Source organism: Cottoperca gobio, chromosome 9, assembly GCF_900634415.1.
Source record: "Cottoperca gobio chromosome 9, fCotGob3.1, whole genome shotgun sequence".
Taxonomy (NCBI): Eukaryota; Metazoa; Chordata; class Actinopteri; order Perciformes; family Bovichtidae; genus Cottoperca; species Cottoperca gobio.
In genome coordinates, this window is record NC_041363.1 from 26,483,094 (window position 1) to 26,502,047 (window position 18,954).

Below are 18,954 nucleotides of genomic sequence, written 5' to 3' on the forward strand. Positions count from 1 at the left end.
TCTGAATGTAGTATGTTGTGACATTAAGTTAGAAGTATAGATAAATAGCTCTTACTATTATGCCTTTGATATATTGTGAGTTTCTACATGTACATGTTCATACTTGCCTGTTCTCTGAATTTTCAACTGTATGTTGCATTTATATCTGGAATTTTAAGATATTAAAAATGTAAGTAATATTTACATTCATGTCAACTTCTGACCAAGAAATTAAAGTTACTGAAGGGTCAGCAGCCTGGTATTTAATACAAACACTTTTATTTAGATGGATGGATTTTTATTTCCACCAATAAATAAATAATCTGAAACCAGATTACGACAATTGTTTTTTGTTTTTAACGGTCTATATTCATACTTCTTGTTGTAACGTCTCTAAAATCTAAATCTAAAAACATAAAGAAGTGACAGACTCATGAATGAAAAAACAGAGAAATGGTTTATTTTAGTAAATAGTGTGAGCTTTTCACTGCTGTACAACACTGGCATCTGTAGTTGGCACTCTTTAAAGGGACAATCCACCCAGAAGCAGAATTCACACCTGTCATCACCTCATGATAATAAACTGTTGTCAGCTCTGTTTGAAGGAGGATTTTCTTTGTTTTCATTTTTCTATTTTATGCTCAATAACCCCAAAAACAGCAGCAGCCTCTGGGACACATAGTACAAAATGAAACGGGGAAAGAAAAACAGAGAAATCAAAACGAAAGGCACCCAAAAAAGCCACAACAGACAGAAGTCAGCCGAAGAACTGAAAACTACACGAACATGCAACTCACATCGATTTACACCGAGCTATACAAGCATGCAAAAACAACACTGCTCTGAACAGGGGCTGATCCACAGCACACACACACACACAGCACACACACACACACACACACACACACACTCACACTACAGATCAATGTTTTTCTGTAAAATACGAACGGCGTGTCGGCTCCTGAACAGACTACTGATGTCCACATCACGGAGGCTGCAGATCCACCCAGACACTGGTCTTTGCCCCCCCCTCCCCCCCCCACTCCAGGAGTCTAAATACGGTCTAAACATCACCTGGTTCATTGAGGTGATTGTGGGTATCCATCCAGGTTAACTAACGGTTAAAAACGGCAGCAGAGACTACTTTAAAGGACACCCGCTGCTTGCTCTGAAAGGGACTGAGAGACAAACAGTCCATCAGCTTCTGGATGCGTCCTTGGTGACCGGTTAAAGATTTAGAGAGAACCAGAGACAGAAGCAGGGCAGACCAGGCGAGGAGATCAAACAAACATTTCTACCTGAAACAAAGACACAACATCGTCTGCTCTCTGACTGTTTGAACTGTAAATATTTGTTCCGTCACTTGTTCCTCACTGATTTCAGAGAACGGCTTTGACAACTCAACATGTTTGTTATGTAGTTAAATAAATCACTTTTGTCCTCTCAGGGAGCGGATGTTCTGAATAGATTTTCCAATGGAGAAACAAGATTTGAATCAGAATGCATGGGTTATAGAATGTTGCAGTCTCTGTGTTGTAGAATCTGAACGCGTGGGTCGCGACATTAAAAATGTGAGTTCTAGAATGTTCTCGTTTCTCTGTTCTAGAATCAGAACGGGTGGGCTCCGGCATGAAAGTGCACGTTCTAGAATGTTTTAGTCTCTGTGTTCTAGAATTTGTAGCTAAGTATTTTAGGGAAATTATACTTCTTTTCTTTCTCCATGTTCTAGAATCAGAACGTGTGTGGGTCTCCATGTTCTAGAATGTGATGCAGTCAATTGAAGAAAAAAAACGTGTGCATTCTTAAACATTTCTTTCTGTCAGAATGGGAGGGTTCTCAACATGTTGCACACATTGTGATGGGACATGTTCCAAAGAATCAAACGACAAAATTATGATAAAATTGCAGATTCCCGAGTCAGAACAAGAGTTCTCCAGATTGAGAATTCATCCCTAACCGGGCGTGTTCTAGAGTCAGAGTGTGTGAGTATTTATGTTATCAAAGACTACACAGAAAGAACTTTGACATTCCGGACGAACGATGGAATGCATTGCACAATATCAAACGACAGATTCTAGAACAGTAATGCAGGTTCTAGGTTCTTGAATTAGAACAAATGATCTTCACAACAGAACGAAATGTTGTGAACCCCATGTTCTTTAAAACAGTTAGTTTCAGATGTTCGAGTCCCTTCAGGCACACGAGACATGGATCAGGCAACATGGCTGCTTAATGCTAATGTCACTGGTAGACTGATGTCTGTGGCAGGGATAGCTACATCAGGTAAGAACAAAGGATTGTGGGAGATAGAGTATCTTCCATCACCCCCTGACTGAGTTCAAACTATTGAAAAAGAAAAGAAAACGAGGAGCGCTTATAGAGGGAGCTGGGAAATGATTGCATGGGAGGAGAGCCCCAATCCAGACTCCATAAAGGAAAGGAAAGCTTTTTCACTCAGCAAAGAGTTAAAGAAAAAATAATCCTACACATCAACCAGACTCAGTGGAGTGCAGTAGGGATAAAATCTTCAGTCATTTTGGTTGAAATGTGAATTTCAGCCACGAGCTTCCTACAGCTAACTGGGTATTATACAGTGCACACAGAACAGAAGACAGGGGACATACAACCAAAGAACAGATCATATACAGAGAAAACAAGGCGATCCGTATGTGCCGGCTCATATAAACATATAAACAATGAAGGAGAAACTATACAGGGTGTCAATATGAAAGCAGAAGAAGAGATAAGAAGGGGAAATATTTTTTATAAAAACATACAAATCAACTTTAAACAGATGAACACTGGATCGGTTTGGTCCATAACAAACCACATCTGTGCTCGAATCCAGCCAATCAGAAGACGGAGCCTCAGACAGGGGGCGGGGCATGGCCACTGCTACAGTTCCCCCTTACACTCTGACTGATTAGAACGGACCAATACTGCATCAGATGTCCAAGCGAAGCCATTCGACATTTTGGGAAATGCGTCCAGTATTTTCATCCAAGATAAACACAAACATCTTAAAAGCTGTATATAAACATGTAATAAATGCTTCATAACACTCTATAATGCAGTTGTAAACTGATAAGTGTTTATTAATGTATTAGTTAAAAAATATAATCCATCATGTAGAATTCTTGTCTTCATAGTAGAAGTTACAATTGTTGACAAATACTGAACATTAATAAACACTTTTATCCACTTTATAGTAGTGTGCTATGAACTAGCTATTACATGTTTACATAAATGTTGAATCAGGGGGTTTAAGTAGTGTTTCCATAAACACATCCTGGACATGCAGTATCAATAACTGATACTGAACTTCTCATGTGACCAACAAGAGGATTTGAATCTGGGCGGCGTGCACGAGCGCTACCTGTGAGCAGCAGCTAACCAGTTTTATGAGGACAGCTAATAATGCTAACTGATGCAGCAGAACCAACACACCCGAGGCTCTCCGGCTGTCTTAATGTAAAACTTTAAGTCATTATGGGTAATGTAGGAGTCAGCAGCAACAGGGAAAAGACAAATGCTAAAAGAATGGAAAAAGAAAAGAGTCTGTGTCCTCTGGTTTTTCCACGGCGTCCTTCATACTTTATTCCACTCTGTTCGGTAACAGGTGACCTGCAGGGAGGCGGGGTCAGTAAAATGCTGTGATTGGACACAAGTTCCTCCCGTGTGTCCTCTAATTGCAGGATAGTCCACGTACACCTTCGATAAATACAGATGGAGACAGACAATGGTTCATCTTTCACTTCATCTCCAGGTTTCTGTCTTCCTGAAGTCCCATCCCTTCATTAACCCCGGCAGACTCAGACCTGTCCACCCCCCCTCCTCGAGGGAGACGGAGGTCTCAAGCAGTCTGACAGGGTTTCAGGAGAAGGGGGGGGGGGTGTCTTTCTGTTTGCTTAAATAGTTTTAGACCTGCTTTGACTCTGGAGAGAATGATATTTGAGTCGGGAGACGTTTTCGTTTTGTCTGGAGGATCTCAAGATGTGGTCCTCGCAGATCTCAGCTTGTAGAAGTCAAGATTTCAAACCGATCCAGATGTATTTGTTTTTGTTCATCATTGCCACAAATGTTCAATAATCAAATTTACTATTACAAATCACTCGAGATCTTATTTGGGTTGAAGCAGATTTGTGTCAGATGAAGCTTCCCAACAGGGTCTAAAGAAACACTAATGATGAATGATAGATAATCGGATCCACGTGAAGACTTGGAGCTGGTTGTAGTTTCCCTGTCTTGGTAAGGGGGCTTCCATAACCAAGTATTTTTCTTGTGTTTAAGGCGTTTCATAAAAGAAAGAGTAAAGAGTGATATCATCTGTCTCAGGCGTCTCTGTAGACCGTGGATGTTTTAAACCCTCTCTGTAGTCTTTCTTCACGGGGGGGGGGGGGTCGTGGTGGGTGTTTTATACAGTGGGTCTAGGCAGGTCTCAGTAAGTCTTTTTGTGGGTCCCGATCCTGGACCGGCTTTTCTGGTTTTAGGAGGTCTTGACCAGGTCGTACACGTAGATGTGGAAGTCGTCGTCAAACTTTATGAAGTAGACGGAGGGCTTGGCCTCCACTTGGTGAATGACCATACCCGACCTCTTCCCGCCGTCCTCTTTGGCGTACTCCACCTGTTTGCCCACCAGACTGTCGACCACTTCGCCGGGTTCCCTCTCCGTCGCCACGCTGTCGTCTACAGAGCGGAAGACAGAGAGAAAGACAGGTTATGAGTATAGGTGGTTTAACCATGATCCTTGTGAATAAATAGATCAACATTAAGTAGGTTGTACATCGGAGCTTGACATACACTGGATATCTGACGTAGATATTAATATTTGAGAGTGAAAACATAAAAATCAGATAATGAAATTCAGAAACTTTTAAAACTGGAAATGTGACTAAGATATATACTGACAGAATAAATATTTATGTTTTAAACTTTTAAATAAAATAAAATAATTAAAAATCAGTCGATACTGATAAATGTAACAATATAAATTAAGTCAATATATGTTGAGCTTAAAGATGCTCCTAAAAGTAAAACTTCGTCAAAAGTGTTAAAATCATCAAGCTACAGAGAATCTATTGAAATAAACAAACGTAATCCTGCTGTGTGAAACGTTTACAGCTCAAATACATTCATTGCTTCAATCCCTCATTTGTGAGCAGGTGTTTTACCATTGAACAAGCAGCAGCAGAATGACGTGTCTGTCTCATACGGGGAAAGTAGAAGTTGTTTCTCAGAGTCTCACTGCCAGCTCCAGAGGGGCAGTCTAATTGCCGGTGTCTGAGACTCTAACTCTAAGTTCTCTCATGCTGCATGCTTTAATGGGAGATGCTTCAGGTGACAAACTAAACATTTTTGGTGTTTCCCATCTTTGCTGGTACAGATTTTCCTCACATTAGCATAGTCTGCATTGACATTCTTACTCACTGACTGACAAACTGTATTTGATGATGAAATCTGTTATAAACTAAAATCAGCCAATAATATCAACCTGGAGGACATATCACACACCATATGCACAAGTACAATGAGTGAAAACACACTGAATGAAAAGACTAACAGTGAACCTAAATGAGTTGCTGGAGGTGCTGAACACTGGTGCCCAGTAGAACCAGTTCCAGTCAGCTGCCACTCACTGGAGTCGGGCATGATGCGCAGGTCTCCCTCCTTGTAGTCGTCCAGCAGCTGGTACATGTAGAGGACCGGGTCTTTCTCGTAGGTGATGTAGAACCAGGCGGTCATGATGGGAGCTCGAGCCAGCACCATCCCCCTCCACTCCTCCTTCGGCCCGTCCTCCGTCTCAAACATGTGCTCCACCGCTTTGCCGATCATCGTCTCTGCCAGCAGTGAGTCGCTCACACGGGCCGGAGCTGGACCAATCACAGAGAAGCAGAGAGCGGGTTAATACGGACATCATCAGGGTGTCTGTGCTCAGGTAACTCACAACCAAATAGTAAACTAGAGATGAAACTATTAGTCGGTTCATCAATTAATCTGCAAGTACTTTGATAATTGATCTCTAGTTATAGTTTCTCTAATTCCAATTCTGTTTTAAATCTCAGTAAACTGAATATCTTAAAGTTTTGGACTGTTGGTCAGATTAAAGACATTTGATGACATTTAGAACACTGTGATGAACATTTGTTCCCCATTGTTTTCTGAGACACTAGCCTGATTCCCACTACTACCTACAGTTTATTGCCATATACTGTAACTTGCATTTCACTCTGATATTGCATATATTTTCTGTGTTATATATATATATATATATATATAGTAAGTATTATATTATTTGTTATTGTTAATATTATATCATTATTTGATATATTTTGTATATATACATATATATATATATAAAAACACAAAAAAATATCAAATAATGATATAATATTAATAATATAATAATAATGTATTAATTAGATATTTTTTGTGTTTTTATATATATATATATATATATATATATATATATATATATAAAAACACAATATAATACTACTAGATACCAATATTATCTTATGCCATAAAGATATATTTTTATATTTTGTATGTAATAGCGCTGCGCGAAAGATTCACTTTTGGTTTGAACACACCATAAAGGCTACGCACACGGTTCCATTCATACTGCAATTGAGGGTCAACGTCAGCCTGGCGTTCCACGCATGTCCATTTCCCGATCCACACTGCATTCCAGTTGGTGACGGTGTTGTTACTTTGTTTACCAGGAGTTCAACCCCATTTTCCTGTCTTTGTATTCCTTTAAAGACAAATAATATAAATGTGGGTCACACACACAACCTCTCTCCAGGTGCATACACCACCAACTGGACTGGCGTGTGGAACAAAACTGGAGCATGCGTGGCCGGCGTGATTGCTAAGCGTACAGTCCGAACTGTACTGTGCAATTTTGGGCTGCATGGGGATGATCAACGGGCCCTTGCGGACACGGCGGATGACAACATTTGCATCATGAGGACCAAAGCGGACACGTAAAGTATCAATTGGCCTTAACAGTGTTCCTCACCCACTCTGTCGGGCAGGACCTCCAGCCCCACCACCCTCTCATCACTGTACAGTTCCAGGCCATAGATACAGTCGAAGCCGTCGTATTTGATCAGGTAGAGGGAGGGGTTGACAGGGACCTGGTCCAGGACCGTCCCCTTCCACTGGGACGACTTACCTAAGAGAAGGCGCACACACACACACACACACACACACACACACACACACACACACACACACACACACACACACATTTATTAGCTACACAATATTCACAGATGCATTTAACCAAGAACTGAGGACTTTCTCTTTGAACAATATATGTTTGATCTTAAGTTTCAGCGTAAAGGTCAGCACTAACTGACTAACTTACTGCCCTCCTTCCAGATGTGCTGGATCCTGCAGCCCACTATGTTCCTTCTGGGCTGAGCCAAAGTCTTACTGGGACCAACACTGGTCCTCTGTTTCCTACAGGGAGACACAGAGGGAGAGACATATTTAGAGATGAAACGTACAGCTGAGAAACAAAAGCATGTTGTTGACCCATGTTTCTGGCCCCCCTACTCACAACAACGACCACCCGTGTGGAACAGTCTACACAGAAGAAACCGAGTGCGAGGAAACTGTCACCAAAGACGAAGAAATTGTAGCGAAGAAAGGTTTACCACTTTGGTTATTTGGAAATGGTTGGGTTACCTTAAGATAATTATTTTATTACCCGATTAATATAACAATCAATTTACCCAAAGGAAATATCAAAATCCTCATTAATATTTCATTCAATCATCTTCTCTTGAAAACAAACAAATCTGTAAAGAAATACAGTTTGCACTGCAGGACATTATTCCACAACTAAAAATAGCCCAGTCTTAAGTGGCACATTTTAAAATGAGTCTGATTGCCATGTCACTGCTGTGTTAGGATATCAATAATAATAATAATAATAATAATAATAATAATAATAATAATCCATATTTGTCAGATGCCTGATCAGAAAAATTGAAAAGTATTGCTGTGAGATTATTGATAGTTTAATGTAATCACTGTATCAGGAGCTGGAATCAGTATTTTTACTTGGTTATGACATGGATTTATCTCATCACTTGAGTAATATGCAGTTAGGGTAATAACTGGCAAAAAAATGTTTTGCATCACTTTGGGGCAAAGAAAATGATTGACAGGATTCCGTAGTTTCAGCCTTTTCCTCACTAACATTGCAAGTATCAAAATAACAACGTTAGATGGTGCAGTCGTTCTCCAGGGAAATCCATGCTTTGACCGGGCGCAGCCATGTTACTTCTTGAGACGCACGTTATGCAAATCAACGTCATTCCTTAATCCACGACATTGATTACGTCAATGAGTCGTCCCAGCCTTAAGTAGTATCCAACATCCGAGCACTACTACTAGTCAAACCTTCTGGTTCCTGTAGGGTTCTGTCCCAAAGAGAATACTCTTAAAACTGTAAACTGCATTATTATTATTACATATATATTGTGATAATAATTGACATTGATCGATAAAAATAAAATAAACATAGTGATAAAAGAATTTGGCCATATCGTCCAGACCTAAGATATAGTGATATCTGCTCTCTTAAAAAATGTAGAACTTAAGTAAGTACCTCAGAACATTTTATTACATTCATCAGACTTACTTGTGCGAGTTCTTCTTCTTCATCATGTTTGCAGAAACGCCTGAATGTCCTGAAACAGAAGCACAACCATTCAGCATCCATCCCACCGACGCGCTGAGGTCAGGAGCAAAACAATGTTTAAATGTAAAAAAAACGACTAAATTCACATTATCATTTCGATGACATCCATGTTTGATTATTGTAAATGAAAAATGATCAATATGATTATTTGTGTTTCTTTACTGTGAGAAGAAATCTGTCTGTGAGCCTCAAACTGACACCATCAGTGCTTTCAGTGTTTGATGCATGTTGTAACTCACCCCCGTCTGCTCGGGGGGGCCGCGGGGCCGCTGGGCTCTTGAATGGGGTCTTCATTCATCCACCTGTAAGGGGGGCAGCCAGCCAGGCCGCCGGTCCAAGCTAAAAGCTGGGAGTTGGTCTGTGTGACACCAGGCAACGTGCGCGTGGGAGAGTGAGGTGAGGATGGAGGGAGGGGGCAGAGGGGGTGGGGGGGGGAGGAGGGTAGGGAAAGGAGGGAGGAGGTGGTGGCAATGAAGGAGCACCAGGAATTAGGCCGGGCCCTGGACAGGCTGCATACAGGCCGGGTACAGACTAACAACTGGAGACTGAGGCGACGTCACAGCTGGTGGACACGATGAGGAGACAGTGTGTTCAGCCTGAGGAGGGAAACCAGACATCAATATTAACTTATTATTAACTTATTCTTTCCATTTCTCTTCATACCACATCCCCCATACCGTTGACATTTTTTTAATATCCAATTATTAAGTGATAACAGATGATTTTTACCAGCAGCGCTAACACTGGTATTGTTTTCACCTTTTTTCACCTGTGGACTCATTTTCCCACTGTGACAGTCACAACACTTTACAGATCTGTAGTTCAGATGAAGGTTGAGTATTAAGATGGCCGTGGTCACACACACACACACACACACACACACACACACACACACACACACACACACACACACACACACACACACACCTTGATTTGGCGTCGCAGCTGTTGTGATCCCATCACAAAACAAATATTATTATTAAAGAAGAGAAAGAGAGAAATGGAAAAGCCTCACTGAAATTGTAAAAATATTTCTAATAAAGCTACCAGCGCGCAGTTTCACTTTATGTTTCTGTAGTCAGCCATGTTTTCCCTTCATTCTCCCTGACTTCAGTTAAAATTAGGAATGGGATTCGAAACATCTTTGCATCCGTTCCTCTGCTTTCCGACAGCACATACGCAAGCTGTATCATGTTTCAGTTTGTTTGTGACCGGATCCATGGCGAAGATAAATAATAGCTCAAAAGCGCGGCGCTAATAAAACTGAGGGGACACCCTAATTTTTCAATAACAATGCTACTTTGTGAACAACAAATCCGTGTTGAAATCTGCAGGAGGGGAGCTTGTGTACGTTAGCAGCGGCTGTGCAGCACAACGTTATCATGATGCTCTCAAATGTAGTCTTGTAAAATGTAGTTTTTGGCGATAAACTTGAATATACACAGTGGTTTGAAGGAGATGTTTTCACAGCAACATAAAAACTAGAAATAAGGGGAATTATGAACTGCTTTCTAACACTAGCTCTGCGCAGCTTATAATTCATAGGCTAATTAAAACTACTAATGCCAAGAATTATTTTTGAATCAAAGCAAATATTGTGTGCTCTTATGCAAATAACCACTTTACTTTGATACAATAACAAAGAATAAAAGCGTTGCCTGGATGTATTCTTTTTCTGTCAAAAGATATCGATAAAGAATCAGATCAATAAGAGGAATCGATAATGAAATTGGCTTTAATAAAGTCGTATGCCATCCCGAGTTAAACTCATCTTCAGTCTCACATATTGTATCTCAGATTACCTGGACTGAATCTTTAACTCTGTGCACCTCTGCTTAGAGTTTGACTCTTGAGCTTGAGCTGTGTGACTAACCCGATTATTGTTTTACAAAGATGTTTAACCTCCCAGCACAACCACAGGGTCACAGGGTTAGAGGTCAAAGGTCAGGGAGTCCCTCACCCTGCTGCATGCAACACTCTTCAGCACTCTGCAGCAGTGGTGGAGGAAACACTCAGATCCTTACAGACACAAAGCAAGTCAATTGATTAGTCTAAAAAATGGAAGACAATAGACAACAATCATGAGTCAAATTCTATTTTTGTACAACCAACCGCCCAAAACCCAAAAATATTCAGTTTATATTAAAAATATTTAGGAACGAGAGAATGTTTGTCACATAAATGATTATAAAAAGTTTTTTTTATGACTTTTTAAGACTGATCTTTAAAATTAATCGGAAAAAAAACAGATTACTCTATAAAAAAAAGATTATTAGCTGCAGCCCTATTTGTATTATAAATGCTAGCACACTGTAAATGTATTTTATGTTTTATTATTATTGTTGTGTATTATTCTTAATTGACTGGTTTTTATTTGACTCCTGATATATTTGAAATCATGTAAAGCACTTTGTAACTTTGTTTTGATTATTCTGACTGATATTGCAATATGATTCACCGTGTTCGAGGGAATCATCATTTTTTTATCATGATTTGAAATTTTCATTGAAGAATATATTAAAGTGATCATGGTGTGATTTTCTTATTGCCGAAAACCCACCAGAGCAGCAGCAAAGTGCAGCCGGTGGCGAGCGGCAGGGCAATGTTTATGTATTAAGTATGTATATATATTTAATACAGTATTTTGACACATATTTTGCCTTTAACCTCTTAAAGTGGGGGAATTTACTCAAAAATACCTACAAACGACATACCCAAAGTAAATTGAAAGCTGCTCTTCAACCATTTGCACCAGCTGCATGATATTGGTCTCATTCGAAAGATAACTTTCTTATTGTTCTTGCAAAACATTGAAGAACCACTCCAAGTGCTTCTGGCACTGAGTAATAGTGGTCTGAATATACTGAATTTGAAGAAAATACACTCCGCTGAAGTTTGTTGTTGAAAAAGATGTCTGAAGATGGTATAGCTGGTAGGTATGGACTGGAAAACACACCACCAAGTGTTCAGGTTAAAATTTCAGATAAAAGGGATAAAAACTTAACTTATTAGAAAGGTTTTTTCTAAGAGTAACACCAGGCGTTCACAAGCTGTGCATTTGGAGATATTATCATATTTAAAAAGGTCATAAATAACTATTGGCCTTTACTATAAATAACTATTATATACCCAATATTCCCTGCCAGCAGTAATGACACAAAGTAAGTGAAGTATAAAAATATGTATATTTAAATATGTAATATTTTATTTTGTAATTAATAAATACAATTATGAAAATATAATAACATTTGTAAAAATAAAACCAAGCGTGTCACATGTCTAAAGGACCAGCAGTTCATTGGCTACATACGATACGATAGTCACCGGGAGATTGGGCTGCAGCTGGCTCCATTTGTAAACAAAAGAAGAGGGCTGGCACTTCCTTATCAAGTTGACACTCATTGGCTATTGAAGGTTGTCGATAAGGCATAGAAGCTGGGGCCGTCCACCCGTTAAGTGGTTAACAAATATTGGATATTGCTATTTAAATACGTTTTTGATTAATTAAAGCCCTACCACAAGTACTCAAGTTTACACATTCAAATGTCTTGTTTTGTAATATTTAAATTATTTTGATGATTAACAATGTTTTGAGAAATTGATTCATCTGTTATCGCACTGATCTTTTAAGATCTATATAGTTTAGTGAAACCACAGCTGTTCTGGTGTCTGAAACATCACAGCAGGCTTTTCTCACCGTTAAACTTTATGCAAGTTATCAATGAGTCTAATTCACACAACCACAACTAATGATCACTTCCTGTCTCTGACGCTCAGTGAATTCTAAAAAAACGGATTATTTGCATTATTAAAAGGTCACAACGGAACAGAACAGAGTGTGTATATAAATAACCAACAGTGAAAATCTGGATAAACCTAAACCTCCTGATAACCAGAGATACGTTCCATCTTACAAGGTCACAGACGCTGGCAGCAACAACACAGGCAGACTGCTGCGAAGCTGCAGACATGACAGCAAACACACAAACACTCCTGATGTTCCCACATGAACTGCTTCATGGAGATAAAATAACCGATGAACTGAGAGAAAGCTGCAAGCAACAATCACAACTGCAACGAAAACTACAGGCCTGCTGATGCTACATGATCACACACACATGCAGCGCTGCAGTAATGCTACACCACAGCAGCACTGACTTGGAACAGACCGAGATCAAACCAGAATCAACCAGACCGAGAAGATTAAAGCCAGAAACCCAGCAGGAGGTACGGATCTGATCTGGGGGATTTAATCTCGGGACTGAGGCTTCACAATTGATCGTTAAAAAAGGACCAGACAGTTATAGTTGGAGGAAGATCTGCAGCTTTTAGCATCATCATCTTCGCTCACATTAAAAAACGGAGCCTGATTTATTCCGACAGCAAACCAACACTACGTTAGGAACTTTGGATGCAAGCAGGGACTGTAACATATCTGCAGCAACGAGCATCTGAATTTCAAGTAGGGCTGCAGCTAATGATTATTTTCATTATCGATTTCTCTGCAGATTATTTTCTAAATGAATCGTGTGATGTATAAACATCAGAAAACAGTGAACATATCCATCTTGGTGTCCAGAGCACAAAGAGATGTCTTCTGATGTCCGCGTCCAAAACCCCAACATATTCAATCTGTAAAGAATCAGTAAACATCAGGAGAAGCAGGGAATCCTTAACTAATTGTTTGCAGCTCTAATGATTATTTCATCAGTAGACCAAGAAAAATAAGTCTGCAAAAATGTTAATTTATTACGTTTCACGTGCAGGATTTCTTCTGCAAAGGTAAACTGAACATATTTAGGTTTTTGGACGATAAAAACAAAACAAGACATTGATTTTGAGCGTGTGTTTACAAGTGTTTACATGTGTTTATATGTGCTTACATGTGCTTACATGTGCTTACATGTGTTTATATGTGTTTATATGTGTTTACATGTGTTTATATGTGCTTACATGTGTTTATGTGTTTATATGTGTTTACATGTGTTTATATGTGCTTACATGTGTTTATATGTGTTTATATGTGCTTACATGTGTTTATATGTTCTTATATGTGCTTACATGTGTTTATATGTGCTTACATGTGTTTACATGTGTTTATATGTGCTTACATGTGTTTACATGTGTTTATATGTGCTTACATGTGTTTATATGTGTTTATATGTGCTTACATGTGTTTACATGTGTTTATATGTGCTTACATGTGTTTACATGTGTTTATATGTGCTTACATGTGTTTACATGTGTTTATATGTGCTTACATGTGTTTTGTTTTATATGTGCTTACATGTGTTTATATGTTGCTTACATGTGTTACATGTGTTTATATGTGGCTTACATGTGTTATAATGTTTTATATGTGCTTACATGTGTTTATATGTGTTATATGTGTTTACATGTGTTATATGTCTACAATGTGTTTATATGTGTTTATATGTGTTTACAGTGCTTACATGTTGTTTATATGTGTTATAATGTGTTTACATGTGCTTACATGTGTTATATGTGTTTATATGTTTTATATGTGCTTACATGTGTTATGGTATGTGTTTATATGTGTTTATATGTGCTTACATGTGTTTATATGTGTTAATATGTGTTTATATGTGCTTACATGTGTTTATATGTGTTTATATGTGCTTACATGTGTTTATATGTGCTTACATGTGTTATATGTGTTTATATGTGCTTTACATGTGTTATATGTGTTATATGTGCTTACATGTGTTTATATGTGTTTATATGTGTTTATATGTGCTTACATGTGTTTATATGTGTTTATATGTGCTTACATGTGTTTATATGTGTTTATATGTGCTTACATGTGTTTATATGTGCTTACATGTGTTTATATGTGTTTATATGTGTTTATATGTGTTTATATGTGTTTACATGTGTTTATATGTTCTTATATGTGCTTACATGTGTTTACATGTGTTTACATGTGTTTATATGTGTTTATATGTGTTTACATGTGTTTATATGTGTTTACATGTGTTTATATGTGTTTACATGTGTTTATATGTGTTTACATGTGTGTATATGTGCTTACATGTGTTTATATGTGCTTACATGTGTTTATGTGTTTATATGTGCTTACATGTGTTTATATGTGCTTACATGTGTTTATGTGTTTATATGTGCTTACATGTGTTTATGTGTTTATATGTGCTTACATGTGTTTATATGTGCACTAGTGTCGTGTTTGGAGTTTCAATGATTAGTCGACAAATCCATCAGTCAATCAACAGAATAATAATTGCCAACTACTTTGATAATCAATTAATCGTTAAAGTTACAACCAGGAATCAGTCGACGAGACCATCAGCGAGAAGCTCGTCTCCTTCTATAAAGCTACTTGTTCCCAATGTCATCGGGTCTGGTTCATATTAAAGTGAATATCTTTGGGTTTTACACAAAAACAAGACATTTCAAAGACATCATTTTGGTTTTTGAGACACTGGGATGGAAATATTTCACTATTTTCTGACAATCAATAATGAAAATAATCATTAGTTGCAGCCCTTGTCGTGATTATTACCTGGTTATGTGCTGCACATGTAAACATCATATTTAGGGTGTATAATTTAAACCAGTGCACATATAAACCAGGCGGTTATATTTCCAGTATAGGAAATTCACGCTACCTAAAATAAGCTCCTTTACCAGCTGCATCATTAAAAGTGATGAACACAATAATTCATCAATAATTATAACTCAATAATATAATATATATTATTCTGAAATGGGCCTTTGTACAGAATGAGTACTTTTACTTTTGAATGCAGCCCTTTTACTACGTAATTTCGACCCTGTAGTATTACTACTTTTATTTTAGTAAAAGATCTGAGTACTTCTACCACCGTGATTAAAGGCTATTCAAGTGACCAATCAAAGGAGTGGAGACCGCAGCCACCGTCTCTTCCATCCCAGCCTCCAAAGTCTCAACAGTCAAACAGCCAGACTTCTCCCTCGCAAGGATCCTTTTCTGCTCGTGGATACTATTCTGTGCGCTCGCATCACATACGCACGCATGTTTTTTTATGTGCATGAGTTTAGAGACTCATTAAACGCCAAACATTTCCTGGTTTCAGAAACTGACTGACTATTGGATTAATCCAATAGCAACCAGGATCCTGCAGCGTGGACACAGGGGTAGGGTCAGGGCTCCTGAGTGGCCGAGTTAGGACAAACTTCTAGAAATAAGGGGTGTGTCAGTCCGGACTTGACTCTAAAAGATTTTGATAAAAGCCTTTTACTGCTACAGGACAGCCCTCAGTCTGAGAGAAGGTGGAGGTCCAGAGGACTCCTGGGTTACTGAGAGCTGCTGCAGGTAACAAGCATCCCGTCCAGAGTTTTGTAAAAATACAATTATTAACTTTTGATGGCAACCAGTTAATAAGGATTCAGTGTGGTGGAGAGTCTGCACAACCAATAGTGAGGCATGTTTACGGGAAACTCAGGTATTGTTATATTCATACTTTATTTATCGATTTGTTCTGGAGCAAGGCAGCTAAGAACTTCTATACACATTGTATACATGACAATACACACACACACACACACACACACACACACACACACACACACACATTGGGAGAATATAATAGAGGGTCAGACGGGTTGTCTTGGTGTTTTGGGAATGACAAGACGTCTCTAAAAGATGAGTGTCAGTATCAGTAATGTGTAAACGATGACCTGACAGTTCACTGTTTACTTCACTCAACATACAAAGTGTTTGAATTCCATAAGTCGAGGAAAACTGTTTCTCAGTCAGAGCCACCTACTACTGGAGAAATTAAGAGCAAGCATTAATTACCTAACCTTTAAACATAAACTTAAGAGATGGTTTAAAGCAAACTAAATCTGCAATCATAAGTAATCATAATATCTCGTCTCTGGCACTGCCGTCACATACTCTCATTGATTTTAGATAGCCTTTATATTGTATTGTATCATATGGTGTAGGGCTACTACTAAAGATTATGTTCATGATCAATTAGTATATAAATCGAGTGAATATATATAATTGGAAATATACAGTTAGTCTCAGCACATTCACAGGAAATAATCTGCTCAAAATTCATCCAATATCACTCGTTTTACACAAACTTCCTGCAGATATTGCGTTCACTATTTGGGTTCATTAATTGTAGAGTTTATCAGTTCTGTACATACATACATACATACATACATACATACATACATATACATAATATATAATATATATATATATATATATATATATATATATATATATATATATATATATATACATATACATATACATATATACGTATATCATCATATAAATATCCTGATGTCACTTAACGTTAGAAAGGGGGCGTCGACTTACTTAATGATAGAAAAGGGGTCTCTTAAGAAAACATATTGGGAACCACTGGACTAATCGATTTGTCGACTAATCGTTGCAGCTCTAGATACTGTGACGTATTGTCTTGTAGTGTAGTGCTTGCTGAAGCATTATATTGATAACATTAGGCCACTAATGTGTAATAACCTGTTCAGGGACTACATATGAAAATGAGCTCATTAGCTAACTCTGGCACATTTACTGGTGGAAACTGAAATGTTGATTAATGTGCACTGTCCCTGTAATTAATAAAGAAATTAAAGTATACAGGTCACATTGCAACAACAGCAGGGTGTCATTAATGTGTGTTTCTGTGTATATAACTGTTTGTTGCTGGTTGTTTTGGCTGATGATGATGATGAAGATGACCATCCAGAGGTCACAGTTTACCCTCCTCCTCCTCATTAATTGACCACTACATAAAACTGTTTATTACACCCCAACATGTTTAAATATGTGCAGAGACGGCAGCCATATTGCGCCAGTATTTACAAAACCCGCATCGGTGCAAAAAAAAAAAAGGCGCAAGCGAACAAAGGGAGAGGGGAGGGAAAACACAGGCGCTAAGCTAGCTGGTTTGCGGTAAAACATCAAACCGGACAAACAGCCCGTCAAAAGGTTCGTTCAGCGCGGCCGGAGGCCGCAGTTTCTTACCGGTATAGCAATCAGTGTCGCCGCATAATCCCGATCAACCGCCGTGGCTCCGAATTGATCCGCTCTGCCTCCGTTTGGTTCTCCGCCGCTGCGTCAAGCTAGCTGTGCTAATGAAGGCACGGCGGAAGTCAGGCGGCCGCGGCCTCCAAAATAAAAGCGCGGATTTTGCTGCAATGTAATCTTTTATTTTCTTCTTCTTTTTTGGTTTGAACGGCAGTTTGCATCTCTCCTTGCATCCTTAATGTTGCACCATCTTCTATGGAGGTCGGAACCTGTATGTATGCATACAATGTACAAAATGTGACATAAATTGATATTTCCGTTTTAATTAGAATCTTTATTTATTTACTTTTGTATTGATTTTACTTTTTTAAAAATCTTTTTGTATTTGTATTTGTATTTCTGCATTTATCCCCCTATTTATTTTCCCAAACATATTTATTTATGTATTCCTTTCTTTATACATTTCTTTATATGTTTTGATTTATTATGCTTTATTAGGGGTCGGTCATTCAGAGTATTAAATGGGGTCATCTTTTCACCTATTGGTTCATCAACATCAGCATGCATAGATTAACTATACATGCAAGCTTGCATATACATATAAATGTATATATAACAAAAAATGTAAGTACTGAGTTGACTATCCTTATCTTCCCCTACCACCCTTGTTAGCCTTACATTGCTCATCTTAGCCTCCCACCTGCCTCCACCCACACATAGACATTTCACTGTTTAGTTACCTCAATTACTGTGTAGTGTGTGCCAAGGTATGGGCTGCTGTACTGGATTTATAGTTGCTAGGTATGATATGAGGGTTTTCCATGTCTTTTTGAGTTGTAGGGCATATCTTATCCTCTCAAAATGGAGTGTTAGTTTGCATTCATTATTATTTACACCCACTGAATGTATTATATACATTGACAATTCAGATGAGCTGCTGGATGGACCATTGGCTGAATGATGCTTACAAGACAACTATTCTCAGGTCAATAGAAAAATACTCAAACTTCTAAAGGGCAGAAATAGTTATGAATAACAACTGTTTATTATTTCCCATGCCATCCTCATAAGATGGCAAAACATACAGTTTTAAAAATTATACATATGTACGTACAACATAGAAAGAGGAGCCATTCCATGCCCACTCATTTTCTTTAATATAGGCTATGTATGAAGTAAGGCCACTTCCACCGTAGATCTTAACCATTAAGACTGTGGCTCAGGGGGT

General features: G+C 38.4%; 1 protein-coding gene across 3 annotated transcripts; it reads right to left on the reverse strand.

Moving 5' to 3' along the window:
• Positions 1-415: 415 nt before the first annotated feature.
• Positions 416-17,842, reverse strand: spinb (spindlin b). 3 transcript variants are annotated; one of them, XM_029440056.1, is made up of 7 exons: positions 17,724-17,842; positions 8,935-9,291; positions 8,636-8,684; positions 7,352-7,446; positions 7,001-7,156; positions 5,616-5,849; positions 416-4,665 (listed from the first exon to the last, which is right to left on the reverse strand). In XM_029440056.1, the coding sequence occupies exons 2-7, from the start codon at positions 8,987-8,989 to the stop codon at positions 4,466-4,468; spliced, it is 789 nt and encodes a 262-aa protein (XP_029295916.1). In that variant the 5' UTR covers positions 8,990-9,291; positions 17,724-17,842; the 3' UTR covers positions 416-4,465. The 3 variants fall into 3 exon arrangements, with proteins under 3 accessions (XP_029295916.1, XP_029295915.1, XP_029295917.1); XM_029440055.1 differs by having other exon boundaries at positions 5,547-5,849; XM_029440057.1 differs by lacking the exon at positions 416-4,665 and adding an exon at positions 5,255-5,295 and having other exon boundaries at positions 5,540-5,849.
• Between the last annotated feature and the right edge of the window lie 1,112 nt (positions 17,843-18,954).